Raw genomic sequence first — 27,562 nt, forward strand, 5'->3', positions numbered from 1 at the left:
GCCCTAGAACTCAATGCTGAACCTTTGAGGTGGTGGGATGTGGTCAGCAATTTCAAAGCAAAGGCAAAGAAGGCGGCTGCAGGGAGTTCTTATGCAGCCCAACAGGCGGGGTGGAGTCCACTCACACAGAGAAAAAAAAATCACTCCCTTGTTTTGTTTTGAGAGACTGTGGGGAGAAAGGAAAGCCTAGGCACTAACTAATGCAGTCATCTGCTTTTGGATTTCTTTTTTCCTCATCTTTGGGTCTTACCCACCAGATTTCTGTTCAAAAAAAGAGAGAGAGAGAAACCTAATCCACTTTTTTTTTGTCTGTGCATTGATTTAATAGTATCAAACCCTGAGGTCCTCGTGGCCTGCACCTGGGTTGCTTTTTCCCCTAATGAAGCAGGAGAAGTGGTTTAAGCTCCTGCCGGGCTCCCTGTCAAAGCTACACAATGATTAACTCAGGTCCCCTTATTAGGAATGGGCCAAAGAAAATCCCTTAGTCATCAGCATTGGTGAGTGCTCAATGAAAAGATTACCTTGGGCACCTGAGAAATAATGGAAGCACTCAATGGAGGAACCATTAAGCCCGTCTGCACACACTAAGTCAGGTGGGGCATTGAGGGAATTAGCGGGGACACGGAGGCAAAAGAATCACTTTTGGACCTTCAGCCCTGCCCGAATCAGTCAGTCCTATGACTATTTAGACCCCTATGTAGTTCCTGAAGAAGCATTTTAGTTTGTATACACACACACACACACACACTGGTTTTAAAAACCACTTGGATGTATTTGAGAAAAATACACCTAAATAACAGGTCCAAAATATAACTTCTGTGCCTTCAAGTCCTATTGGTTCTGTGTCTTAGCTTTAGGGTGTTCAGCTATAGAATGGGAATGTTAAAAGGGCCCCTATTCAGAAGGGATCAATACAGCATGCCATAATTTAAAGTAATTGATAAATAGTAAACACCCAAAATCAGACTCTAACCTATTAGTTGTTAGACAGACTGGAATCATTAAGTATCTGGAGAGACTGTGTGTTTGGATGTCATTAAAGGAATCTAGGAGTCATGCGCATGTGCTTAAGTCACAGCCCCTGTTGTGACCTTTGTCTCTAGTGACCTTAGTTGCAGGCAGGTGGAAGTAAGCACCCCACCCTCACTTCCACAGCCTCCCGAAATTTAGATTTCCTTTTATATTCTCATTCCCCAGAACTGACTCTGCCTGGGGGCCAGGACCAGAGGGCTAAGGAATTCTACCAGAGAAGCAGACAGTGCTGTCTCATGAGAAGGGCTGATCACCATCACAAAGAAGAGTCCCAGAATTGTAGGGCCAGATAAAGCCACACTTCTGCCTCTCCTTGGAGGGCAAGTGAACCCCTGCTCAAAAGCAATGTACACCTTGTGTCTGAGGACAAATCCTTCTTCTTGCCTGTCTCCTGTACCAACAAGTACCTAGACCCCAGAAAAGGGAAGGTAATTTCACTAAGTGTATAGCTGGGGCAGGAGCCTAAGAAAATACCCAGAGGACTTAGAAATACTTGGATATGCTTTGAGGAGGAACAGGATCCTGTTTGGGTCCACCATCCTGAGAATCAGCTCAGGTCCCTGATGGTACCCTCAGCATCTTTTTCTATAGCAAGAAATTGTCACAGGTTGTAGGTGTGGAATGAAGCTACCACACACACAGTGAGGAGTACTGGCTCTCTCCAGTCAGCGGGCACGGTAACCATAGCTGCTCGTAGTATTATTAGTGTGATTGGATGTACTTGGCTGGATTGTCTCATTCAGTCTCTGGCGTCCCTTTGAGTAATGTTATTACTGCCCCATTTACAAAGGAAATACAAAGGTACCAAGCTAGAAAATGGGCTACAAGCCAGACTTCTAATCCAGCCAATACTGAATCCATACTCCTGGACACTGGAAAGGCTTCTTTTAAAGTTAAAAAAGAAAAGATATTAAATATATATACACTCATACCCTTATACACATGCACACACACACAGACACAGACACACACCACTTTTGATAATCCCAGATGGCAAGAAGTTTGCTTTGGAAGGTAACCTCTTCTCTCCATTAAAGAATATCTATCATACATCGTGGACAATGGACTTGGATAGATCTGAAGAGCTGTCATTTATTTGATTCATAGGCAGAGCCTGGTTAATTCTCGGACAATCATATGATGTGTGTGTGTGTGTGTGTGTGTGTGTGTGTGTTCACTAGGGGTTCTGCATAGAGGGTTGCAGGTGAAGGCCCAAGGACAGCCTCAGATGCTATCACTTGGGTACTCTCCACCTTATTTCGAGACAGAGTATCTTCATTGGTTGACCTGGAACCCATTGGTTGGCTAGGCTTGCTGACTAGAGAAGCCCAGAGGTACCTCTGTCTCCCCCTCTTTTTTGATATGGGCTGTTTGGATCAAAACTCAGCTCTCTGTACTTTACCGAAGTGTCTCCAAAGTCGGCATCTTGAATTTTGTACAGATGAATCCAAAGTCCTAAGGGTTAGGAGGATCTGGTCATTCTTCTCTACCCAGAGTGCTGCTGGCCTAAAGACATAAAACTATAAAGGACTGTGGTGCTGAAAGACCATGCTACTGGCCTTACACAAGAAAGACCACGCTACTGGCCCTACACAGGAAAAGGGTCCTGGGGCCAGAGTCTACATTCTGCTCCTGTCCCTTCTCAACTTCGATTTAGAAAAGAGGGAAGGGGAAGTATTGATCATTTCCTACCTCATGAAGGGGCTAGAATGAGAGAAGGAGAGAGCCTGGCAGGCGCCTCTCAGCCTGGTGAAGACATAGGTCTGCAGCATTATTTGTAGTGAGAGGGCGGACATGACCTCCAGACATGGCCAGTCTCTGCTGGTGCTATGCTTGCTGGCCATGCCTCCTAGAGCCCCACAATTTTCTTCTCTCACACTGATTTTCAGTGTTTTGAAACTGCCATACCAAAGTCTCATTCTGCATGTATTCTCTTTCACCAACTACAAGAAGACTCTAGATTTTCATACTTGCCCAAGCAACTTGTCCTCTGTTTCACTTTCCTTCTCGACTGGACCCCCAGGCTCCCTTTGTCTTTACCTTCTACATCTTTCCTAAAGTTCAATGGCCAGAAACCCAAGACAACAGTCTGCCTCCTTCCAAAACACAGTAGAGTACAATCCATCCCCCATACATAGGCTACTTTTTCTGTTATAATGAGGATGAGGAAAGATCGCTAAGACCTGGTGGATGGCTGAATAAAGAATAAGCCAAGCAAGGCAGTGACGGCACATGCCTTTAATCCCAGCACTTGGGAGGCAGAGGAAAGCGGATCTCTGTGAGTCTGAATCCAGCCTGGTCTTCAGGAAGTTCCAGGACAGCCAGGGCTGCACAGTGTAACCCTGTCTCAAAAAACAAACAAACAACAACAAGAAGAAATAATAGTCCAAGAGCTGAGGAGGCTTTGTAACCTGAACTCACTCCCCAGAGCCCAGGTGAAAACCAGGTTCAGAAACATCCTCCTATGGTCCCCGTACTGGAAGGGCAGAGATAGGAGGTTTCTTTGGTCTTTCCTGCCAGCCAGTTCAGGCAGATTGTTGAGCTCCGGGGTTAGTGAGAGACCCTGTCTCAAACAGCAAGTAAGTGGAGAGTGATCAATAAGGACACCTAGTGTCAACCTCTAGCCTACACACACAGAGAGATGCATACACACAGACACACATACACAGACACACACAGGCACACACACGCTGACACACGCACAGACACACACAGAGAGACACACACATGTTCGCACACACAGACGCTCAAACACACACAGACGCTCACACATGCACACACATGCATACACATGCTCACACATACATGCACACACAGGCACACACACATGCTCACACACACACGGATGTGTACACACACACACACACAACTGGTCTGGACTGGAGGCTGATGCAAGTATAAAGGGAACACAAAGTTTTCATTCACTCCACAAGCTTGCCTCCTGCCTCATCCTCCCAAGGGAACAGAGTCTGACTGGTATCACTCTCTAGATTGGAACTGCGTGTGAGTGGTAAATGGGGAGTAGGCGTGTTTAAAGGTTGATCATTTCAGCTGTAGCAAAACTCCTACCAACTGCCAGGCGTCAAGTTGACAGAGCAAAGGAGGTGATTTCTCACTGAGAACAGCTCTTTTGCCAGCACCCGCTCTGACCACTGACGTTTCGGCGCTGAGCGCCTTTATCTTCCCTGAGCATTGAGAAGATGGGAAATTCCAGAGGGCTAGCCTGGGCTCAAAGCAGCGCATGCACATCAGACTTCACTGCCTTGTGGCTGAGAACACGGACACAGAAAGTCCTTAAACTTGAGCCCATGAAAGAAATTTGCAAAGTAGAATATATCATCTAGTAATTTATAGTCCTATAGATTACAAGTCCTAAGGGACTTGGCAGGCTTTCCCCATGGCAAAAACAAAACAAAGCAACAACAACAAAAAAATAATAATAATAAAAAAATAAAAAAAACCTTTGACTCTCAATGTGGACCTCTCTCCACCCCAGACAAGCTCCCTGGGTTTATTCCTCAACATTAGCTGGCTAGAAATTTCCCAAGCAGCTGGAACTCACCGAGGCCTGTTGATGAGTACTTCAGTTGGCTTGCTTTGTGTTTATGGACATCCCTGGACTTTGTGTGAATGCATGCCATGTCAGCAACTGAACCAGCCGTGACTAGCATCTGCCTTTCTTTAGGCTCAGAGAGATGAAGTCACCGGTATGCCATGCGGTTTTCATGTGGTAGTACTGGATTTGAACCCAGGTCTGAGTCTACACGCCTTGTTCTAGCACTGCACTCTGTCATTCAAAAATTAATTTCATAACCATTCGCTTCACTTTCCATATTGGTTTTTGGTGCCTAACCCAAAGGCCATAGAACAGCAACTTTGGGACAGCCCCAAAAGGTCTACTTGAAAAACTTGTGGAAAACCATGCATGTCTTTCTGGCTTGAGGAACTCACCCAGTTCCTGTTACTTCAAAAGCTGAACTATCAGACATTAAGCATGGAAGAAGTGAGGACAACCTGCAGCCAGATTATAAAAGCTCAAGGTGCCAGGAATGCCGAGACTCTTGATTACTGCCTTAGACTTGGAAGTTCTCTCCCAGGTTTGACAGTCACCTTTCCGTTCTTTCAAGTCAGGGAGGAAGATACTAAATTCCCAGAGGATCTCTAGAACCTGAACCTGTAAAGCTGCCCACTCTCCCTGAACAGTGATTAGAGCTTGAAAAATTTTTGGAGCATTTTGCATTCTAGTACCTGTTTGTTTGTCCTGGTCAGCTCCATGGACCGTCACATCATCTGAACTCAGATAATGACTGAGCTGTACAAGGGGAACTCAAACACTTGCCTCACGTTGTGCTTTCTCTCCTCCTCAGGTGAAGGCAGCTTCCAAGTATGTGGACGTGCCTGTGAGTATCTGAACACCCATCACCGCTTGTGTTTTAGTTGGCTTTTCTTCCTGTTTTCATGATTTTTTTTTTTTGGCTTACTCATCTTGGTTTTTTGAGACAGGGCCTTGCTCTGTATTCCTGGCTAGCCTAGAACTCCTGTGTAGACCAGGCTCACTCAGAACTCCCAGAGATCCGCCTGCAGCGGAGCTGGGATTAAGCGCACACGCAGTTTTTGTGCTTTGTTTTCATCCATGTGTACTTGAGCATTGTGTTTTGTTGGACTGTATCTATTCTGTCCTTAGCTTTGCTTTCACAGTGGGTGCTGACTTCATGCCTGGTTCCCAAGCTCTACATATCTGATGTGGAACAACAGAGACCAAGACCAGAACCATGTTTTTCCAATGAGAAGAAGCATGATTTTCTGTGTCATGAAAGGGGGACTAGTGTGAGGGTTAACCCAGTTCTCTCTTGCTTTTGTTCCTCTGGTTGCCTGTCACTCAAAGTCCTTCTGCTCCTCCAGCACACACACCTTATGGCCCCAAATTGGAAATTTCAACAACGGTTCCAATATTTTTTAGTTTAAACAAATACGTTCTGATTTTGTTCATTTGGGGGTCAATCTGCAATTGTTTTAAGGAAAACTTACAAAACTGTTCATAATTAGTGCTAGCCTCATTAATGAAAAGAGCCCTCAAAGTTCATGGAGAAGGCACTTGAGGTTGCCCAAAATTTCCATTTAAATTGAGGTTAAGTACTACACATGAATGCTGAAGTGTGGGATTACCTGCGATCAACCAGAAGACATTTCTAGACGGACCTTGCCCTGCCTATTAGCAAAATAAAATTGGAGAGACTTTTAAATATATTCCAATATAGGGGAAAGGAAACAATGCTGTTTCTCCATTTCTAACAAAAGGGGTGTGAGTCTATTATAAAATATTAAATTTAGGAGCTTTATCTCAACAGTCCCTGAGGGGCTGGTACTGAGCGAGTCTCATTCTGGACGTGGTTAAGTACCCTCCTTGTTCAAATACTTATTTGTGAAAATTTGTTTTTTTTCTAAAAAGGATTTATATTAACATTTAAATTCATTTCCCCAGGAAGCTAAGTGCATAATGGTTTATTGGCTTATTTCTCAAAGGAAGACAAAATGGAAAACTGGAGTGAACGTAGCATTAGCATGCATTTTGTTTGTTTAATGAAAGAATGTACAATCAATAATTATGTTTGAATTTATACAATACTTCTCATCAAGGGACACCACTCCTTCCTGTAGGCAGAAGAATGGAGAAGGAAAAAGGCTCACAGAAGTGTAACAAGGGGAGAAATGAAGCAATTTACTCTTAAGTTCCAGAGTAAAAGCTCCCCCTTTATGTGGAATCTCTGGCCATGCTTCTCCATCTTTAAAATGGAGATGCCCCACACCTAGGTCTGCCGCATCCATTACATGATGCTACGCTGTGGAACTCATGTGAGCATGCGTTAGATACTCATGCAGCGTGGAGCAAAGGTTCTTTCAGGGTGTAAGGATACCCAGAGCAGGCCTGTCCACAGCTGAGTTTATGAGTGTCAGAAAGGGAAAGACCAAGCTCTTAGCCCAAAGATCTGTTGTCTCCAGCTGTGGGTGTGGAGAGGCAATCAGAGAGCATCAGGAGTTCTGGGTCCTGCTCTTCAGACAAGGCCCAATATATAAAGAAATTGGATTTAACATAGGTATTAGCATCAAACCACATGAGAGCAGCATTTTAGAAAAGTCAGAAAAGACTCACTGCTGTCAGTCTTTTATGCCTCAGCCTAACAATTCCCACAGGCCAGGTCCAGCTTTTTTTTTTTTTCTGTAGATGGGGTAAACAGGACTTGATGCTATTGAGAGTTCTCTATGATCAGTAATCACAAAGAAACTCGCAGGTTGATGGTGCTGTCTCAGGAACTTGAGGATATGGGAGAACAAAAATGACTTAGTCATTCCCTTTCTGAAGGGGCAGAAGAAAATGACATAGCATGGCCTCCGCTATGGTTTGACACTGATGACACAGAGTGTGATTATAACCACCGCAGCCAAGCGTTGTGAAGCAACCACCAAATGTCCAATATTATTTTGAGCCCTTTAACATTTTGTCTTGGTAATGTCTCCATTTTAGAGGTGGATAAACTGAAATGGAGGCTCACTTGATTTAGGAGGGCCAGGCAGTTGACAGTAATAAAGCTCACACTTCGAACTATCTTAGACACTCTGCCACAGTACAAGATGAGTCTAGTTAGTGCGTAGACACAAGCTTGGATAGTTGAGCAATTATTAGAAAAGAATATGATTAGTAGACCAAACTGATGATTGTGCCGATTGTTAATAGCTTAGAACAATGCTATATTTAAAAAGTAAATTGATTAAGTGTATACTTTTATAGCCAGTAACCATATATACTAAGTCTTACAGAAAGTAAATAATTCTGTAGATATCGATGCCACACAATACACATATGTATATATAGTATTTAGATATAATAATATCTAAATTATTATTATTATATTATTTAGATATAATAATCATTTACTTTTGAAGATGGCCCTGTCAGAGGCTGTTGTTCATTTCATCTTGTTCAATAGAAGAGGCAGCTGAAGAACCTAGAAGGTGAAAAGCTATGCCCAAAGGTCACCTGAGCAGGAAGTCGGCAAGGCCAAGTCAGGAGGGCTGGTGTGTTCTAGTTCCAAGAGACAGCATGCACAAAAATCAGCCTTCCGGCAGTGAAGCAATACAAATAAGGGGGTTGGTGAGTAGGTTGGCAGGTTGGATGGGTGGATGTGTAGGTTTGAGGATTTTTTGAAGAACCAGTTCACTGGTATTCCACACTAACCTATAACAGTCACTGGTGCCCATACCAGGATGTATAGTAGTAAGACATGGCATGAGTTTGGGCATTGTTTGATGACATCATCCTAGATTTCCAACTCTCGTCCCCAGAGGTTCTAATTTTAGGAGCCCCTGGGTGGAGCCTTTATAATCTCTTTCTAAAACGTGTTTCCCATTCTTCTGTAAAAGTATGAAAACCAGTGGGCTAAATCAGTAATTCTTGACCTGAAACACTTGGAGAGTTTTTGGGTTTGGGTTTTTTGGTTTTGTTTTCATAAGGGTTGTTGGCCAGATTGCTTAGCAGACAAATTAAAAGAGATTCTGTGGACTGGGGCATCCATTTCTACAGTGCTTTCTAGACGCTTTGACATTTGCAACTGGCTTTATAACCCTGCATATAATCGCCTTAAATCATGTCTAGCTCTGATTCTTGGTGTTGTGTTACTGTGAGGTTTCAGACACTGTTTAACCCCACGGGAGGACTATCACATAAGTTCATTACTACAAAGATTCTTCTCTCACTGAGCCCCACTAGCAAAAGGAGGCACTAGTCCCCATAATTTAGCACATTCTATTTCTTACATCTAGAGTTTGACCCTTGTACCATTTGTACAATGGTATTCATACTAAAGGCTTGTTTAAGATACCAGACCTGAAGTTTGTATCCCCTGATTATCTGGTCTTAGTTTACCTAATCCACAGGGTGCCTTCCTTCTAAATTATGTCTTCCACATGTGGCGGTCACTCAGCTCTACAGTTATTTTCGTGGATTTGTTTAGCTGCTTTCCAGAGTCTGTATTCTAGTCTGTCAGTCTGCCCTAGCCGTATCGAAGCCATCACCCAAAGGCTGATCCTACCACAGGGAGACAATGCTAACACAAAGCCTAACTTACCTAGTCACTTGTTCAGTCAGGTGTGCTTTTCAGCTGATAGCCAAGCTTGTCAGCTTTCTTATCTACCAGCAGTTTTGATCCCAGCTGTTTTCGCAGGAAGTCTACTTACACTGTACCGCCCATCCTTCCCGCCCTTTGCACCCCTGTGATTTTAAATCATATCCTGATTGTAATTGAATCTCTTCTAAGTAACTTAATGTCCACGGCTATGACTGCCTAGCTTCCCCCTGCAAGACCTCCCAGTACATAGGAACAGCTCCCCTTCTTCCCCGTGAACACCAACAGCTGATGAGCCTGAGCGGCTGAGGTGACTGTCCAGCCAGCCAGAAGAGCACCCTCCGTTAGCAAACTGTTCCCAGGCGTGCCCTGGTTCCCTTCTCTCCACTGCTAGTCCATCAAGGGATGGAAGCCCAACTCATCTGAATCAGGTGTGAGACTCACGTCAAAGGAAGGCCCTTGTGAGCAGGAGAAGGAGAACTAATCGTGCCATGACTTGACCTGTATCTGTGTCTTGTTTTCATCAAGTCTCCTTTTCCTTTCTGATGATAAAGTTGATGCTAATAGTAAAATGTAATATCAAGGAGAAGGGATAATAGTAGTTCAAATTTATCTTGCAATGTTTCAAGACATTTTTCTCTACATTATTATAGCTGTCATTCATAATCCTTGATGGTCGAATAGGGAGATATCAATCCCACTCTGTGGTTCTGTTACTAAGGCCGATGGTTGCTCAAATGATTCGCATAGTTCCAATTTGGGGTGGAATAATAATCACAGTAGAATGAAGAGCTCTAAAAGGAAGGCTACTAGAGGATCTGGTCATTCATTCATAAATTTGTCCATCCAGCGAATATTTCCTGAGAACCTAATAGGTACCAGGCATCATCCCTGTGTACTAAGAATACAATTAAAAGTGAGTCAAAATTCTGCTCTTCATGGAGTTTATCTTCTAGAAGGAAAGAGCAGATAAAACCCCAAAATTAAAACATAGCACAGCATCAACTCTTGATCAATGGTGTGGTGATAGATGATAGATAAATACATAAATCAATGAGTCACACCAAAGCCTAGTGGAGATGGTGCACGCCTTTAATCCTAGCACTCGGGAGGCAGAGGCAAGTGGATCTCTGCAGGCTACAGAGCAAATTCCAGGAGGATTGCCAGGGCTACATGGAAGAAATCCTGTCTCAAAGGAGAGAAAAAAAAGAGTCAAGCCAATTTGATTTTTTTTTAATCATGAGTTTTTACACCTCAAATGCATGTCCTTTTAAGGAAATGAGTTTTATTGAAAGAGAAGGCATGTTGCAGATACCAGCATTGCAAAGCACTGTTCCTAATGGGTGACTTACCAAGAGGCCTTTGCTGGCTTTTGCTTCATCTAACCTCTAAGAGGTACAGGGAAAAGGCTACATCGCAGGTATCCCAGGGAAGACAGGAAACAATAATAATAAGTTTCTCAGGTTCCCCAGGTAAGAATCCCCATCCTGACTAAGAGCATCTTTTGATGTACAGCTGCCAAAGAGAGAGGAGAGACGTGCCCTCTTAGAATGGATGGCAAGGCTCCCATCTCCTTGGAGAAGCACTATTGTTTCTGATCACAAAACTGTTACAATTAGAGGACCATCATTTGCAAACTGCTCTATCCATTTGCTGAAAATTGCTTAGAAGTGTAACATTTGATACTGTGGCTTTGGGGTGTCCCTCATTGTTTTTCAAATTAATACCTTGTCATTGTTTCAGCATGTGTTAAGCAACGTTACTAGCATCCCGGGGGCCAAGCATTGGCCCTTTGCTTGATAATTGTAAGCTTTGTATCAGGGGGGGAAAAATACAGTCCCACTGTTTCCAAACCTTCCTCATTTTCACCCTGGAAATTACACGGAAGTGTTAACTAACTTCAATTTGCAGGGCCTGACAGTCACGTCTTGTAGCGAAATGATACTTTGTGATCTAAGGTAAATCACAGTAATGAAAACTCATCTTTTTAGTTATTAGCAAACATACAACTCTACTGTAGAAATTTAAGAGGTGTATGGCAGCTCTCCTAATGACCCATATTACAGTGTTTTAATGGGTTTCTTTGGAGATAACTTTGATTTTTGACATCTCAAGCAGTGCACATTCTGTTTTGTTTTGGTTTGTATTTTGTATCTTATTTTTTTCCACAATAAAGCATTTCCTAAGTACTGGATGAAGAACCTGCCTACCTTTCCAGAAAATCTAATTAATTTTAAAACCAACCCCTTTTCTTTTTATTCATTCATTCATTCACTCATTCTTTAATTTTTCTTTTCTATCCCTAGAGTTCCAGGCTGCAGTTCAGGACAAATGACTTAGGGTCTTTTTCTAAGTAAAATACACACAAATACTTACCAGATATTGCCAGACTGAACCCCCTTGAGAGGGTCTTGAATTGAAGGGAATAGTCATTGAAATAGGATTTCTGAAGTACTTTCTTATTTTACTTTAGAAAAAAGAAAGGAGAAAAATAGAAGAAAACAGGATATAGTTAGTTTTGGTTTTTGTTTATTTGTTTGTTGGTTGATTTTTAACTGTGGTCTGAAGCAAAGCCAGAGAATGTACCTGGGTGGTCCAGAATTTGTCCATCAGCTAAGCATTCTAGGGGTAAAATAGTATAAAAGTCCCTATAAAATCTATTCCTATCTTTTAAAAAGTGTAAGAGTCTAGCATCTGTTCCTTCTGGTCCAGAACTGAATATCATGACTATAAAAACAGAGCAAACGGGACATGAGCAGAGGAAAGGTAGACGGGTGGACAGTGCCCATCAAGGTCTGAAAGGTTCATCTTCATACTTTTCTATTTCTTTGCAGAAACCTGGGATGGATGTGGCCGATGCCTACGTGACTTTCGTCCGCCACTCTCAGGATGTCCTACGTGATAAGGTCAATGAGGAGATGTATATAGAAAGGTTATTTGATGTAAGTAAATGCCTTCTCCTCCTTGCAGCCCAAGGAGGAGACCTTCCAAAATGTGACAGAATAGGAGACAGGAGGATAAGTCACATTTTGAAAAAAAAAAAAAAAAAAAAAAGAATTGGTCCTGATTCAAAGAGAATCTCTTCCTCTCCCTCTACCTTAGGCTCTTAACTGTCGTGTCTGTTCTGAACCCATTCCTGGTGTGGCTGTGTCTGAGTCCCAGTCTTTGTGGTATGTGGACAGCACCCAGCCTCTCGGCAAGCAGGCATTTTCTGTACAGAGCTGGTGGGGCAGAGTCCTTGAACTGGCAAAGACCTTCTTCTGTCCCCATCTTCCTCCTTGCAACCTGGCCTTGAGTAAGGGACACAGTTCCGATTGGGGAAGCTGAGGCCAGCACCCCCTGTCCCGGAGATAGCACCTCCATGATGCCAGCAGTGGCATGTAGATGTGCAATCAATGTCACATTGTTATGTCTTCCAACATGGCGGAACTCCTACAAGACTGGACATCCTCCATCCTCCATTGTGAGTGTTGCCAAAGGCTTATATGTGAGTCACTTGCTCAGTTTCTTTTGTGATCCATGGTGCTTCCTGTCCATCCACCTACCTCAGCATAAGTGGATAAATCCAACAAAAGCCAAATACAGTGGGCTGCCACATCAACCCAAACCAAAACACAGAAAATGCAGGCTTCCGTGGGTGAGTGACTCTTGGGAAGACTTAGTGCCATTGCAAAGTAAGACGCTGAAGTCACAAGGAATCTGCCTCAGTCTCAAACTGTCTTTCTGTCTGTCTGAAGCCAAAGCAGATAGAATTAGGTCATGTACCCAGGTATACTGCCTCTAATTTTCCCCAAGTCTCCCTGAGTAGACCCAGCCAGAGTGCCCTGGAGCTGGTGTCCTGGTCTCCGTGCCTCTCTGTCACTGTGCAGATTACTGCCCCGTGAAACGTGAGCTCCTCCTGTCCAGGTTGTTGTATTTTCAGTGCCAGCCGAACATTAATGTTTTGCTCAACTGTGGAACCCTTGTTTCTGTATTTTTCCTGTAATTGTGTTCACCAATTTACGCTGTGTTTTGTGTGTTTTTGTCCCATAGCTAAATGAGCTCATTGTTGGCACTGCTTTCAGATGCTGCCGCTTCCGACTCTCCGTGCTTTGTCTTCCAGCTTATTGGCTTTCCTAGTGTGTTCAAAAGGCTCCTTTTTCTCTCTTTCTTTCTTCCTTTTCCTTTTCCGATCACCTCTGTTCTCCGCTCCACACCCCTCTCTCCTGCATCACCTTCTTTGGACAAAACCCTTGTTACTTTTTAATTACCACTCGTCCTCTCTCCAATGAAAATGGAACTTATCTCTCATGTCAAATGTTTTATCACATTGTATCAAGTGGCATGAATTGGAATCAAATAATCTTCCTGTGTACATCTTCTAGCATGACCCACATCCACCGAGAATGCCTCATACATGCATAAAGCTCACCAGTGGGGCCTCCCCCTCTCTGCATGCATGCCTCTATGAAAGTCCTGAGCCCAGTTTGTCTGGGGCACTGTTGCCCATCCAATAGGCATTGAAAACAGACCTACAGCACCCTCGGGTCCGCTGAGGGGTGTGGATTCTGCCCATCTCCTCTGAATTCAGCTCCAAATGACAAATTTGCAAGAGGCTTGTGGATTGCTCTTTTCAATGCCTAGGTTGCCTGGTTGGTTTTTTTTTCCTTTGATCGGTATCTTCTGGTTTTAAGTTTTGTGGTGTGGTGTGCGTGGGAGGGTGTATGTGTTATGTGTTTGTGTGTGTGTGTTGTGTGTGTGTTCCTGTATGAATGTGTGTGCTGATAACCTATGATCCCCGAAATTTTAAAACATCTAGTACTGAATTTGATGCTTAATCTGTGATTTAGCCTGTCTCTTTATTGACAAAGAATCTACCCTTCTCGCTTCTTTTTTTTTTTTTTTAAATTAAGAACGCAAGAAGAAAATTTTTGTTTGAAGGTATTCCTGTTGAAGGCTGGGAGGCAAATGGTCATTTGATTGGCTCTTTGTAAGGGAATCACAACCAAATATTCACTTAGACGTTAAAAGGGAGCCTTGTCTGGCACCGATGGGGGAAAACGGACTTGTCTAACTAAAACACAAGCACATTCCAGCCCTCTGTGCTTTAACGTGAATCCGTCATTAAAAGAAATATTTCTAAGAATTCACTTTGCAAAAGCAAGTTCTGTCTCCGGGTATATGTCGGGGCGTGGGGGAGAGATCCTTTCAGAATTTCACAAGTACATCCAGCCCCTTGTAGTAATCCACAGAGCCAGCATCGGTGGCAGCAGTAAATCTCCGAGAAACCGCCCCCCACACACACACAGTTTGGTTTCACATTACCCCAATTTTCTTTTCCCCCCTGTGCTGTCTTAACTTTCCTTTTGCCATCATATGGTTTTACCATTCTAACCCTGAGAGCCGTTCTATACTCTTCACCCTGACCTCCTAGGGACCAAAAAAAAAAAAAAAAAAAAAAAAAATCACCTTTTAGGAGCTTGTTTAGACATGAGTTTCTTGGCCATTTACTTTCTTATTCCCCAAATAACCTGGTCCCCGAATTTACAAGATCTGTTGGTGCTAGGCAACCTAACGGATGTGGCACAAAAATAAATAAATAAGATTTTAAAAGTTATTGAATCTGTCACGGATTTAAAACATTTGTCATTTAAAAACCCAGAGCTTCTCAAAAGCTTCATTACCATGCAGCCTCAGTAATTTAATTCAGGACTTACTGTTTTTCTATAATCTAGCGGCAAATCATCAGATTACCAACATGTTTGATTATTTTTCGGCTTCTGTTTCCTCAAGCATGGTGTTTATTCCTTTGCCTTCATGCCCTGTAAAACTCCTGTGTCCAGAAAGCTAAACTGGCAGTATCGAGGCAGAAGGGTCCCATGAATGCTGCCATTGCCAGGGTCCTCTTGCGCTGAACTTGCTCTCTAATGAAGGGGGTCCTGGGCCAGCTTCCTAAACAATTGGCAGAAATCTATTGAGAAATACTTGTTGATCTGAGCGATTTCTCTTCCAAATTGTTGCATTTTGATAAATGGCAGAAATGAATAATAGCAAATTAGCATTTTGAATGAAGAAAAAAACTATATATCTCTGAGATTGTTTGCTGTTTGGGGTTGTTGGTTCCGACTGCCGTGTCAGTCTCCGGTTTTCTGTCCCTGCTGGCATCTGTCATTTCAGAGGCATGTACTAAGAGTCCTTGTTGTTTTAACTGTGTTTCGAGTCTTAGCTTTATTTACCTGATAAATCCCTTGAGTTCTTGCCGTTTTGTATTGTTTCTCTCCCTTGCTGTTACTGCGTGTACTCTGGCAGGAAGGCTGGATGGCTTTCAATATATGTTTGTCTATAAGAATATTTTGGATCCTAGCTGGTCACTTAATGGCTTATTTTATGTTTTAACAAGGTCTCTATCCAGTGATTTCTGAGCTGTTTCTTTCTCTGCTGCATCACTGTGCTTTTGGCTGGGAGTGGGTGCTTGTGGGAGATTAGCAACATAGCAGTTAGGGCTCTATATTCGATTCTCTGCATTTTATATCTATCTTATTATGTGACTTAAAAACAGACTTTCCAAATTCATCCCCGCTGTTTATTTAAAATAAAAGCAGGCATGCTGTAGGTTTTTTGGAGAAATGCATTTAGACATAATATTGCCTAACCAGGTATTTACTTTTTTTCAATGAAAATCTCCCTGCGTATTAACATGTTTAGTTTATATAGTCTTTCTATAAATACCAACAGTACTTCTTCAATAATATACCTTTAAAAGGGGCTGCATCCATCCAAATAATGTTCTGGTGAGAAAGTAACCCCTAAGCCATTCCCCATGGTAATTCAGAACACTTGTATCTGCTTCTCTTTTTTTTTTTTTTTTTTTTATTTTTCAGAGGGAAAAAAACTGAAGCACAATTATAATGTTTTTACTTGCTGAAAATAAGATTTTGATATTGAGAAACAAAATGTCCAGACATTTAAATCAAGTGAATATCATAAATATATGTAATAGTGAGTTTGTAGCATATCGGTGGGACTGAATTTTTAAAGGAAAACCACATAGCTCTAGGATTTGAGTGGAAGCTTTGCCTCCTTGTCAATTATCGATGCTTTATAAAAACCGTGGGTTGCAATAAGCTCCATGCTCTAAAGGTAGCAGGTAAGCAAGGATGCTCAAGGAGAGAAAGCTCGAGGAGAAAGCCTTCCCGTTGGAGTATCCGTAAACCATGCAGATGGCTTTTCTTTTCCTCCTTTTCTGGTGATTAATTCAACATCTCCCTCAAAACAAAACAACCCCCCCCCCCAAAAAAATGCTTTCCGAAATTAGACATCAGATCAGCGAGAGAAGCACCTAAGATTTCAAGGTCTAAACGAAAATTAATTTATTTCCTTTCCTCCTTGTACTTCTTGAAGACACAGACCGAGAAGAAAATCAGGATTAAAAGAGATGTGCTTAGGGGGAGTTCATCTGCTTAAACCTCACAGGCTCAGAGCGGAATGATTAAAAAAGCCATCTCAAACTTGGACGGAGTCCACACTGGCGGTAATGCCGCACCCGCTCCAGCTTTCTCCCGCAGGTCCCGTGTCACCGCGAACCAGGCCCGGGGAACATTTGACTAGAGATGATACATGGATTATCTAGGTCAATTATACACTTAATCTGCCTTCTGGGGGATTAAGCATTTACAGAGAAGACTCCGCATTTGGCTTCTCGCTGGCAGTTTTCAGATCAGGAAAAGGCCCCTTACCACACAGCCTTGTAAGAGCTTAATCAGGCGGTGTGGACAGACTCAGAGGGATCTGCCGCCTGGCATCCTCTGCCTCGCACAGATTTCGATTTGCTGTTCCGTTCTCAAATCGAGTTATTTGTTCACTTTCTGTGGCAGTACAATAATTGGGTGTGAATATTTCCCTCTAACGCGGTAATTTAAAACATGAACCCTCTGCCTATTAAAGCATGCTTGGGGGATTTATATAGGAATCCACTGATGGCCTTGCTTTAATCACCTTATTAAATTATAAGGGCCTGTATGTGTGAACAGACATCAATCAAAATAGGAACCCTGCCGCTCCAGGAAGTAAGGACTGAAGGCAGGCTACAACATTATGTTACTAAATCCATAAGGTATGCCACCAACTGCCAGATGAGAGAAACTGCTTCCAAGTAGGCAGTGGGGAGAAACGATTGCATTCACCAGTTCAATGGGCTGCAGTTCTTAAGGTCTGAATGGAGAAAAGCAAGGTGTGTGGCTTTCTAGACACCGAGAGGGGAAGTTCTCTCTGCTCTTAGCAACAGCCACCTTGGTGCCCTGCACAGCGCAGTGCCCGGAGACCCTGCCCCTGGCCCTTCAGACCTGATCTGCATGACTTTACAAGAGGTCCTTAATCTCTCAGAGCCTTCCTCTAGGTAACAGGGGTGGTAAAAGCAGAACCTTCCTCGGGCACTGTTAGGTGCGAGAGATGCCAAGTCCCTGTGCAGCATCCGGATCTAAGGAAGCATTCGGTAAGTGTTAGCTACCACCCTCCTTATTTTCATCTCCAACACTGAAATGGAAACGCGTTCCTTGGCTGGTCTGTCTTGCTAAACAAAACTCCGTACCTGTTCTGAGGTGTGTAGGCGCCTCTCTGCTGCTTAAGATGTTAACCTCAAGCTCGCTTGTATTCCTTGTTGTAGAGTAGCCTGGTTATTCTTACTTTTTCTAAAACGTATTTCAGAAGCAGGCAGCGTAATTATTGATAATCAAAAACGGTGCTCAGAAGTTATCCAGAGTAGGCTAACGGCCTTGTGCTTCCCTCTCTAAGCTCAGCACCCACCTCTGTAAACAAATGGGCTTCTTACAGTTATAGCTGTTAAAGATTCAGTTCTTAGTGCCTGGCTTTGCGTTAGAGCCTTTTCACGTGTTGGGGAAGTGCTCCACTACTGAGCTCCATCCCCAGCCTTGAGTAAACTTCCTCACCAGAAGTAAGCTGGGGTTAACCCATCAGCAAAACCAGGGTAAAAGCAGCAGCGCAGAACTGGCCTTCCGGCCTTCCAGCCTTCTGGAAGGTTGTTTTAGCAGAGAAGTAAGAAGAGGAAGAAGTAATGGGTGCCTAATTGTTAACGCAGTATGTAGAAACAGTAAACATTGAGCAAACATGGCTAAGCCAATCTAAGACCCTTGAGATGTGATGTTCCCAAAAACCAGGGATGGCCAACTGAATATTCGTTCTTTCCGTTTCTTTCCTGATTACAATTGTGCATTTTCCTAAAAGAAGTAAGCAAAGCTCGCTGTGCTTCAGTTCAAGATCTCTGAGTTCCATGCCAGTAAATGTTCACCTAATATGTTGTCTGTGTGCATCATCCCTCTAATACTCTTTGTACGAAGTTTGCGCGCACTGGGATCCAGTGCCAAACAACATGTGTGGGCAAGGCTGTGCGTGATGTCACATGCGTCTCTTTTCAACCAGCACTGGCCCTCTTTCCACGCTCCTAACTTGGTAGAGGGACCACCGTGCCAATTGCTCTGCAGACTGAAGGAGTTTATTACCGTCTAAACATAGAACTGATTTGTTGAGGGGGGAAAATCAAGCTGAATTCAACCAAGTAGTTCTCTTAAACATAATTAGTAACTTAGCAGAAACCAGGTTTTTTTTTGTTTTTTTTTTTTAAAGCTGTTCTCTGCATAGGAGAGTCTCTGAAGCTAGTTTTAAAGGAAGAGGGGGAGGCACAAAGACCATGGCACAAGCCAACCAGGTACTGAGCACAGGGCTGGTTTTATAGAACACATGCCAACATCTGGACTGGATGAAGGAATCTGAGGACATGGCCTGGAAGTGAGGGGATGAGTCTGTGTGTGCACACATGCAGAGACCGGAGGTTGTTATCCAATGTCTCCCTCAATGGCTCACCTCCTAGTCTCTAAGACATGGTCTCTGCTCATCCTGCAGCAGTCCAGTTCAGGTAGTCTGCCAGCCTTTGAGCCTCAGGGATTCTCCCTTCTGCCACTCGACCTTTGGAATCACAGGGCCAAATCTCTGGCACCATAGGCAGCTTTTAATGTGGCTGCGAACTCACTTGCATAATGGCAAGCACTTTGACAACTGAGCCCTCTCCCCGTCCCTTGGTCTGATATTTCTTAAGTCATTGTAACTACCTCCAAGAAGTATGGGACTTGTGAATTTGATCTAGATAAGTCTATGCCATTAGGAAGGTTTCTTAGTTAATTCTCAGAATTTCTTGGAGGTTGTCAGTCTGAAACGAAGCCACCTTCTCAGCCTGATGTTGTACTTTTCCATATTTTTCAGGTCACGTTTAATCTGAACTGTGACCTTATTTCTTTTATCCTCAATCACAAGGCAAAAGATTACGTACATCCCACCCATTTGCTAGACCACCCTTTCTAGCCTATGCAATTATATGTGACCGAACTGGAAAATTGATCCATGACCCAGCCAAGGAAGGAGACAGTTGACTCTTCCACTTTCTGTACCTGACTTTGAGCCCCAGAATCCTGGCGTTTACAACATGACCTGGGCCATGCATTAGGGACATGGAAGAGACACATTTTCCAGGAAGGATACAGACATTGGCAGAGGATAGGGAATGAGAAGTTGCACACGGCTCTCTCCTTGATTCGTAATTGATTTTACCTGTTACTCAAAACATACAACAGGTGTGTTGTATGTGAATATATATGAATATACATGTAATATATACTATATAAAAAATAGAATGTGTGCATATGTATATACGTATTGTCTATATGTGTCTTTAAGGAAGGTAAGTTATCATAGCTAAAAGACATGTACTAAGCATACATATTTAAATTATAAAAAAAATCTCAATTCATCTTCAAAAAGTCTATGTTCACAGCCACTCACAGCCTCAGTGACTTCAAGCTCTCTTTACGTCCCATTGTGTACATCTGCTTTGCACAGATTTTCTTGTATTTACTGCCCTTCTTGCAATACATGTAGTTTTAATCAGATCGTTAGCCAACTCAATAAACCTCTACTGGTAGATGGGTCTCTTTTTTTTCAACAATGATAGACGTAAACTCTACTAAGATGAGAGGGAAAGGAAAAAGTAGGAGGATGTTTCTGATCCCTCTAGTCCCCTGCTTATATGCAAATATAAGTTCTCTTTTACTCTGTGACCTCCACAATACCCAATAACAATAAAATAAGCATCATTGATTGCTTTGAAATTGGAGTCATAGGTATAGAAAGTTATTTGTCAGTGCTGGACAGAGCCTAGGGCCTTGTGTATGTGTGTGTGGGGGGGGGGGAGGTACTTTACCCCTAACTACAACCCACCCCTTAAAACATATCTCTGTCCCAAGTGGACATGGCATTCTTCTCTCCTTGCTGGGTGGTTGGGGTATCAGCAGGCTTGTACATAGAAAAGATAGGGGGCACCAGTGGATCTAGATCAGTTATATAAGATGGGAGATTTTCTCCAAAAGGAATTATTTCCTTTGTTAGCATCCCGGCAGATGTCCATTTCAGTACCATGTCTTGAAATGGGTCTTCTAGATCCAGCTACTTTCTTCAAAGGCCATCATCATTTGAAATAAATCTTATTTACTGTAGCACAAAATCAGTCTTTAATTTTCTCTGGAGCCCGTGTGGTACAAAGAGTTTAGCTGGTTGTCTTTGCGAGAACAGCTTTCTCGATTCCAGGAGACATTTGGTGAAGACAGTTAATTTGTTTTCTTCTCCAGAGGAGAATGTTCCATTAATCATCCTAAGAAGCCAGGCTGATTGCTCTGTTACATTAAGGTCACAATATCCGTGTTAACATGACCTGCACGATACTTTTGTGTCTTAGAAAAGGTTTCTCTCATTTTCTTATGGCAAACTTGTGGCATGGAAGCTGGAAGTTATATTCCTAGGCATGCTACTCATGCTCAAGTGTGCACGTACACACACACACACACACACATGCACACAAGGATACAGAGTAGCCAAGGCACATTCTGTAGAAGTAGAAAAGATATACTGAGTTAATATTTCTCACTGATTAATCAGTGAATTGTTTTTCTCCCTGCCAGGCTCAGTAGAGGTTAAGGCTACTGTTTCAAGGTTTTACTATCTGTTAGCCTCATTGCTCAAGGCTTGTTGTATATTGTTATTCTTTATTTGATTGGGGGTTGTTTGGGGTCTCCCTCTATTGCCCTGGCATGCCGGGAACTTGCCTAGACCAGAATGGCCTCTTAAGTTCCAGTAATTCGTCTGCCTTTGCCTTCTAAGTTCCGGGATTGTAGACCACAGGTGTGAGCCACTACACCAGCTCTCGAATTTTGTCCCTAATGATAGAATCTAATACATCATCTCTAGGCTCCTGGCACTCAGAGTACAGTCAGTCGTCCCCCAGTGTCAGAATCACGGGGACATTGTAGAAGCTGCATGAGAACAGCCACACTCAATCAGGATCCTCTGACTTGTCAAATACAAACCAAAGCTCAGAAGCTAGTGATTAAACCCAGTGTTTTCCAAACTTACTTTCCCTCACCACAGAGGAACAAGCAAATTTTACATCAGTAGTAAAGTACTCACCTAGCATGCATGAATCTCACACACACAACACAAAAAAAATTAAAGAACAAATGTAACTTTGTAGGCTAGTGCAAGGAGCATTAAGGACCGGGACACACACACACACACATTCACGCATGCACTTTGTAAACCAATGTTTATCTTCACTGCATGAGATGCCTCTCGTATGTTCTGTTTCATGGTTCAAAAATCTTGGTGGTAAAAAATTTTCCCCTGAACAGGTTACAGCCCTCAGTTTTTAGCACATTATTTAAAGCAAGTTTCTCGTACTTGGCCAGATTGACATTTTGAGCCATGTAATTCTTGGTTTGGGGAGATAGTCTATGTTCTAAAGGGTGGAGTCACATTCCTGACTCCTGCCTGAGATGCCAGCAGCAACCACCATTCCCCAAATTATAGCAACAGATGGCTCCAGGTAGGACCAAATATCCCCTGTGGGTAAAATCATCCCTGTTTGTGAGCCCTGATCTGGAAGGGAAGAGGCCACTGCAGAATAACTTCTCAGAAGAAGGTCAGTCTTCCTCCCTTGGTGGGCATTGTGAATTCCTCTGTGAGTTCACTATCGCATATGAATTGATGAGGAGACCAGGGATGAACTAAATTCTTATTAGAAACTTAAGAAGTCCATTGTGCACCCAGGAGTTAGCTCAAGAGTCTGTGCTGGGGGACTTGGAGTAGTGATGGGAAGAGCTTGGGAACTAGCTCAGACTCTGTGCCTCTCTCACTTGCTCACTCTCTCTAGAACTGTCTAAAATGGTTTTGCCCAATGGCTTCTCTTTCCTTTTTGAAATTATATAGGGACCTTGACTAGAAAGGGAAAAATAAAGAAAGATAAGAAACATGGTGGGGTGAGATGGGGTGACACAAGACTTTATTCCCAGCACTTAAGAGGCAAAGGCAGGCACATCTCTGTGTTCAAAGCCAGCCTGGTTTACAGAGCAAGTTCCAGGCCAGCCAGGGCTACACAGAGAAACCCTGCCTCGAAAGGGAGACGAGAGAGAGAGAGAGAGAGAGAGAGAGAGAGAGAGAGAGAGAGGGAGGGAGGGAGGGAGGGAGGGAGGGAGGGAGGGAGGGAGGGAGGGAGAGAGAGAGAGAGAGAAAGAAAGAAAGAAAGAAAGAAAGAAAGAAAGAAAGAAAGAAAGAAAGAAAGAAAGAAAGAAAGAAAGAAAGAAAATAGCTGCTTCTACCTGGTAGCACTTTGGCCATTTTCTCATGTCCAGAACCTCTAAAGATTCCAGGAAGTCTCAGCTCACATTCTTCATTTACACCCAGTTCCCAGTCCACAGGAGAATGCTTTTCAGTCAAATGTTCTGCTTAACTCCGACCAAGGTGACTAAAAGTCCAGTCAGGGGTATCTGGGGATTCACCCACAGCAGGGAGATCCTCCTGTCAGTCAACTTCAAGGGTGTCATCACTCGCCATCTTGAATGGCCTTGCCTGCCTTTGGAGGAATTTTCACTGTGACTAGCCAGTCATGCCAACAGAATTGTAGGTCTTATCCAAGATGTGGTTATTCTTAATTACCAGGTCTGTGTGCCAACCACACATTAATTTCATACAGGGAAAAAAAAAAAACCTTTTAACTAGGCTCCCATGTAGCTCAGACTGGGTTTGAACTCACCACATAGCTGCTGATAGCCTTGAGTGCTGTCTCCATCTCCTGACAAGCACCCTACCCACTGGTCTCCATCTCAGACCCCCCCACACCCCATTTTTTAAAAAGAACAAATAATCTGTAAAATGAGCAAAGTCAAAAGCCAGTGAGATGGTTCAGCTGATAAAGGTGACTACCGCAAAGACTGATGTACTAAAGATGACCTGAATTCAATTCCCATCCCACATAATGGAAGAATAAAATCCATCCTACCAATCCTCTGACCCCAACACACACACTGTCAAGTACAGGGGCCTGTGTACATGTGCTCACACATGTAAGAGCACACATGCACACAATAAATGAAGATTTAGTTATAAGCTCAGCAATGTTAAACTCATGGATTGTTTCCTAGTTAAATCCACTAAGTCACCTTTTGAGGAAATCTCTCTTCTTTTTGTTCAGAAAATATATCTTTGACTTAGGAACTCATCCTGAGATGGAGAAATCCTAGCTCATAAGGGCTGCTTCCTTGGAGAAGCCTAAATTGGGCATTTCCTTATGGTGTGACTTAGTTCTACAGAGAACAGTTGGCCATATCTGGAGATATTCTGCACTCTCTTACCTTGGAGTCTGGGGGTGTGCAGAGGTCAGAGGTCAGAGATGCAGCTTAATATCTGTGCAGTTCACAGCACAGACTCACCACCTACTACAAATCCACCCTGTGAGAAGTATCCACAGTGCAGAGATGGATGAATGAATAATACATACATACATACATACATACATACATACATACATACCTGCTCTGCTGATTAGTGCCTCTGCCCACATAAACCCTTTGTCTTAATAATGCGGGCTCTTGGAGTTTTGAGTTTACATAAATCATTGGCATTATCTCTGGCCATTTCATCCACCAAAAGACTCTAGAGAATACCTGGCAGACATCTCAAAATCTTGTCTCAAAAGTTCTTTCGACAAGCATCATCATAAGATATCTTTCTGGAGACTAAAACATAAACACCAAAGAATCATTGGCCCCCAACTTTCTCAGCTTGAACTTAGCACTCGCCCATGGGCAGTCCTCATGGAGCTCTTGGACAGTACTTGGCAGTGAGCCTGTGGCTCCCTTCCCTCTGTGGAAAGGGTCCCATCACATCTGAGAGGAGCTGGTCCCCTTCTATCATGAAGGCATTGGAAAAATACACACTTTACAGCCAAACATCCCTGAGCTCAGTACAGGATCCCCAGGCCCATTTCCTCTTCCGAAAAAAATGTGGTTGAAATAAATGGACTCCCACTCTCTGGATTCAGAGAGCTGAACAAGGCAGTGCCTGTTGTGCAGAGACTATGGGGCACACATCACAGAAATGGCTCTGTGAGTCTTTTCTCACACTGCTGTCGTCGCTGACTTCAGAGCCTAAAGCCAGCCCATCCCCTTTTCTGATGTTCAGGATAAGTTAGGTAGCCATAACATTGGTTGGTTGGGATCTGAGAACAATGACAACCTATGGTCATCGAAGAGCCTGGCTGTGTTGCAGGACCCCAACCCCATGATTGAGGGTTGGCTTCGTAGAGCCCTTGTCTAGAGTATGTGGTAAAGTCCTGGGTCCTGGGTTCCATCTCTAGTAACAACAAATCCACTTGGGCGAAAGGGTCAGGAAGGTCCAGGGCCTGAGCTGGCTCTGTACATCTACACATGCCCAGTACTGGGGCAGAGGATAGGTGGAAGTCGGTGCTTAAACACTAAACAAGGGAACACTGTTCCATTTGGGGTGTCTTTGACTCCCCCAACCCTGTAACTTTTCAACTTTATTTTTTATTTTGTTTGTGAGACAGGGTATTACCACGTAGGCCAGCTGACCCTTGCCTCCACTTCTCACCTGGTAAAATGACAAATGCCACCACATCCAACCCAACTGCACCCTTGTGCACCCTATACACTTGACTTAGGCAATAGGTGTGTATGTGCACACAAGTGTTTGTATGTATGGGCTTACATGTGTACAAGCATGTATACATGTGTACGTGTGCGGTGAAGTCTAAGGTAAAACTGCCATGTGATTCCTCACACTTAGACCCCCATCTTTGTAACCAAGCAGTTTGCTGACCAAGCAATCACTTCATGCTGTTTTGTGGAGAAATTCAGAGTATGCATGCCCTAACTTCACAGAGTCGTGATGGCTCTGGCCAAGGTTGTAGATATATCTACTTTGCAGTCATTGGCTGTTCCATTAACCTCAAAGCTAGAATGCATGTTTCTGCCTTTTCATATGTGCTTCTTATCCAGGACTGGACGCTAGATTGCTTTATATGGGTCCCAGTTTAACCATGTTCTCACACTAGCCTCCACCAGACATCCTGTATCCATGGATGTCTAAAACTGATGGGACTCAAGAATCGGTTTGGAGAATGAGTTCTAAGGGTTGAATCCAGCCAAGAATAGGTAGCTTGGAGGACCAGTTCCCCACCGCTGGTGATCCTGTTCTCCAGCATGCACTGGACAGAATGAGGGAGGGGTGTTATACTGCCCTCTAACGGGCAGATGGTAAAAGTCCCACAATGCACAGCCTGCCCCACTCCCAACCAAGCCACGGTTTACCTGTTCAGATATCAAGAGTTCTGAAACTAATAGATCCAAATTTTTAGGATAAAAGATACCGAAGGGTGTATTCATTTCTAATTGTTGTTCATAACAACCATACCCTGTATTCCGCAAGACAGCTTCTTATCCTTCCCTTGTAGCCGCACTGGGAAGAGATCAAATGTACCATTATTTTCATTTTAAGACAGGAAATCCGAGGTCCAGAATTAGCTTAGTCAATGTCCCCGAAGCTGAAAACTAGATCCCTTGCCTTGAGTCAGATCTTAGCCCTGGAGCCGTCTCAGGAGTTAGCATATATAACTCTTGAACAATTATTTGTTAAGCAGGTCACTGATGAGTACCTGTCTGAGCCCTGCTTTCAGTATATTGTGTCCTCTTTCGAACGTACTTTCTATAGTCATTAAACCTTTCAAGGATATAAATATCGATTTTTTTATAATCACCTTCAATTCAAAGTACAGTGTTCTGATTAATGAGAAACAAAATTTTAGCCCCTTTAATTATTTATTTATTCATTGTGGGGGTGCACGTATTTGAAAATCAGAGAGCAGTTGACAGATGCCAGTTCTCTCCTCCCACCATGTTCCAGGACCTGTAATTCGGGTCATTTGGTTTGATGGCACCTCACCAGCTTCCACTTATTGTTTGAAGTTATTTCAAGATTCCTTTGAGAGTGTTCCCTGCCTCGACCAGTTTTGAAACACGTCTTGGGATACCTTAGTTCTGTTTCCTACCTTCCTGTGCAGCAGAACCACCTTCACTGGGTCACAATCACCCCTGCATCTGGTTTTCTTATCCTGCTGATCCCTGGGTGTCATTTTCCAGCTGCGAAGATGCCCACAGAGTGAATGGCCCAGAGCACTGTTGCTAGAAGGTTCCCTGGCTCTGCCCATGGTGCCCTCTCCCACATGCTAGGTGCCTCAACAGGACCAGGCTCAAAGGCTTAAAACTTCACTCAATATTTTCCATCCAGTCCCCATTAGGACGTTGAGGGGATGGGCAGGAAAGGGAAGATTCTGCCTAAAGAATCAAGTACAAACGGGAAAAGATTCCAATTAATTCAAAGTTCCAACAAACGACTGTTTTAATGACAACATGATGCCATTACTTAGAGTTTCTTAAGTGCATTTTTCTTGATTGTATGTTAGAAATAACCATGCTATTTCTTAAAGATATTATTTCTTTTGGATTCTCCTAACAGCCCTAGAGGGGAGTCCTTTGTGGGCTCTTATTCTAGATAATTTGCTTTTTCATTGAAGATAATGCTAGCCAAGTATTCATTGGGTGCTAACACTGCACCAATCCCTCGCCTGGGCTCTTGAAGGCATGTGAGTCCATGACTTCCTTATGAGATAGGTTTTTATAGGTAGGAATTGGCATTCCCGGTTGGTAAAATGACTTCGCCAAACTTAGACTCTGGGGAATTGGTCAATCCTAGACCTAACCCCTTCCTTTCTGACCCAGAGAAAGATGATACATAATAACCATAGTGTCTTAGGGGAAAAAAGAAATTTAAAAAAAAAAGAGGATAAACAAAATGGTTTAGCAGGTCTTCCGCCTGACAAGCCTGGCAGCCTGAGACTCATCCGTGAAGTCCACATAAAAGTAGTGGAGAGACCCACCACATTGTCCTCTGACCTCCACAACATTGCCCTCTGACCTCCACAACATTGTCCTCTGACCTCCAACGCATGCGCCGCTATGTGT

The 27,562-nt window shown here is 43.3% G+C and overlaps 1 protein-coding gene across 5 annotated transcripts in view; it reads left to right on the top strand.

The window, feature by feature from the left end:
- Nucleotides 1–27,562, top strand: part of Cadps (calcium dependent secretion activator) — a 449,091-nt gene that overhangs the window by 397,716 nt on the left and 23,813 nt on the right. For all 5 annotated transcript variants that reach the window (XM_057770611.1, XM_057770615.1, XM_057770612.1 and 2 more), the window contains 2 exons: nt 5,400–5,432; nt 11,987–12,094. In XM_057770611.1, coding sequence (XP_057626594.1) covers nt 5,400–5,432; nt 11,987–12,094 — 141 coding nt within the window. The remainder of the gene's footprint in view (nt 1–5,399; nt 5,433–11,986; nt 12,095–27,562) is intronic.

The sequence above is a fragment of the Chionomys nivalis genome, chromosome 5, assembly GCF_950005125.1.
Source record: "Chionomys nivalis chromosome 5, mChiNiv1.1, whole genome shotgun sequence".
NCBI lineage: Eukaryota > Metazoa > Chordata > Mammalia > Rodentia > Cricetidae > Chionomys > Chionomys nivalis.